The sequence below is a fragment of the Galeopterus variegatus genome, unplaced genomic scaffold (genome assembly GCF_000696425.1).
Source record: "Galeopterus variegatus unplaced genomic scaffold, G_variegatus-3.0.2 Scaffold13137, whole genome shotgun sequence".
In the NCBI taxonomy this organism is placed as follows: Eukaryota; Metazoa; Chordata; class Mammalia; order Dermoptera; family Cynocephalidae; genus Galeopterus; species Galeopterus variegatus.
In genome coordinates this window covers 3,695-5,181 of record NW_007739248.1, presented here as the reverse complement: position 1 = coordinate 5,181, position 1,487 = coordinate 3,695, and the positions used below count along the sequence as shown (strand labels likewise).

General features: G+C 28.9%; 1 protein-coding gene across 1 annotated transcript in view; it reads left to right on the top strand.

The window, feature by feature from the left end:
* Positions 1-1,487, top strand: part of LOC103581476 (inactive dipeptidyl peptidase 10-like) — a gene marked incomplete at its 5' end in the record, with an annotated part of 30,259 nt that overhangs the window by 27,969 nt on the left and 803 nt on the right. Inside the window, one exon of the mRNA XM_008563298.1 lies at positions 777-900. Within this exon, the coding sequence (XP_008561520.1) occupies positions 777-900 (124 nt within the window). The remainder of the gene's footprint in view (positions 1-776; positions 901-1,487) is intronic.

The following is a 1,487-nucleotide window of genomic DNA, read 5'->3' as shown; positions in this document are numbered from 1 at the left end:
GTGAGTCATAAAGGAAAATGTATAAGCTTTTCCCAATCTCTAACCACCCTAAGGACATCATAGGTCCCACTAATTAGCATCTGTACTATAACAAAAAACTAATAGCCCCTTATCTTCTTCAGTTTGATTACTTCTTTATTTTAATCTGTTTCAAATAAATAACGAACAATATTGTAAAATAATTATGAATAAAATATTGGAACTGGCCCTTGTTTTACAACTGACAAAAACCAAAACAAACTATTCATACCTCTGTAGCCAAAGCCCCCATGTATAAAGTGAAATAATGTGGAGGTCATGTACAAGGTGTAAGCCAAAAATAAGCTCTGCCTTTTAATTGGCTATTGATTGTGTTTTTCTAAAAATAGAGTATAATGTAGCTTTTAAAATGTACACTTGCTTTGCACATATATTAGTGCTAGAAATATGAATTTTTCATAAATGTCTCACATCTGATTGTTTTTAATTTTCTAAGAAGAGAAGAATTAATTCTCTGAGAAATCATTTACTCTCAAATTTATTCTCAATTTTTTTGTGAATCAGTATATGTATGTATATACATACACATTTATTTGTATTTATATATGTGAATATTTAAAAGAACAAATGTATATACATATAGATACATAAATAGAAATTAATGTGTTAGCATCCTTAGTATTTTATTTATTAGTTGGTGTTAGTTATTCTTGTATATAAATTGACAAATGCGCATTATTGGACCTATACAGATTCTCTAGCTCTAAACATAAATTTTAATTTTGTTTTCAAATTAGAGAATATTATGTCACTATGGTTAAATGGGTAAGCAATACCAAGACAGTGGTGAGATGGCTAAACCGACCTCAGAACATGTCCATCCTTACAGTCTGTGAGACGACTACTGGTGCTTGCAGTAGAGTGAGTACAACTTACTTTTCTTTTATGCTTAAAATAAAGTAGTTTATGCTCCCTTACAAAGGGAAATATTTAACTTCCAAAGGTGGCAGGAAAATAAGTCATCCTATTAAAAGTATATACTTTAATCCATAAAGCTTCCAAACTTTGAAGTGAACAATATCAATAATGAGAAGAGAACAAACTAAGCTTTTAAAAAATAAATGAATTTTATAAGCATAAGAGTAATCTATGCCACATGAGTTTCATTTTCAAATATGGAATTTCAATGCATATTTTGCCTCTGATTAACTTGCTTATGTGGGAAGTTTCTTTTTCCTGTCTTCTTTAAACACATCCAATTTTTTTCAGTAGTTTAGGTTAGTCTTATAAAATAGTGTTGTCTCTGTTCTTACATTAAGTAAAAATAATCCAAATATTGTTCTTGAACCACTTTGTTTTGAAAACAGGTTATATTTTAATTTCTAGAATCAGTTTTTATAAACTCTGCAGTAAATTCAATATGTGTCATTTTTAAGGTTCCTGGTAGAAGTAATAGTACAATCATCTTAAATTGTTATATTATGTGCTCGGTACTTGGGTAAAAAATT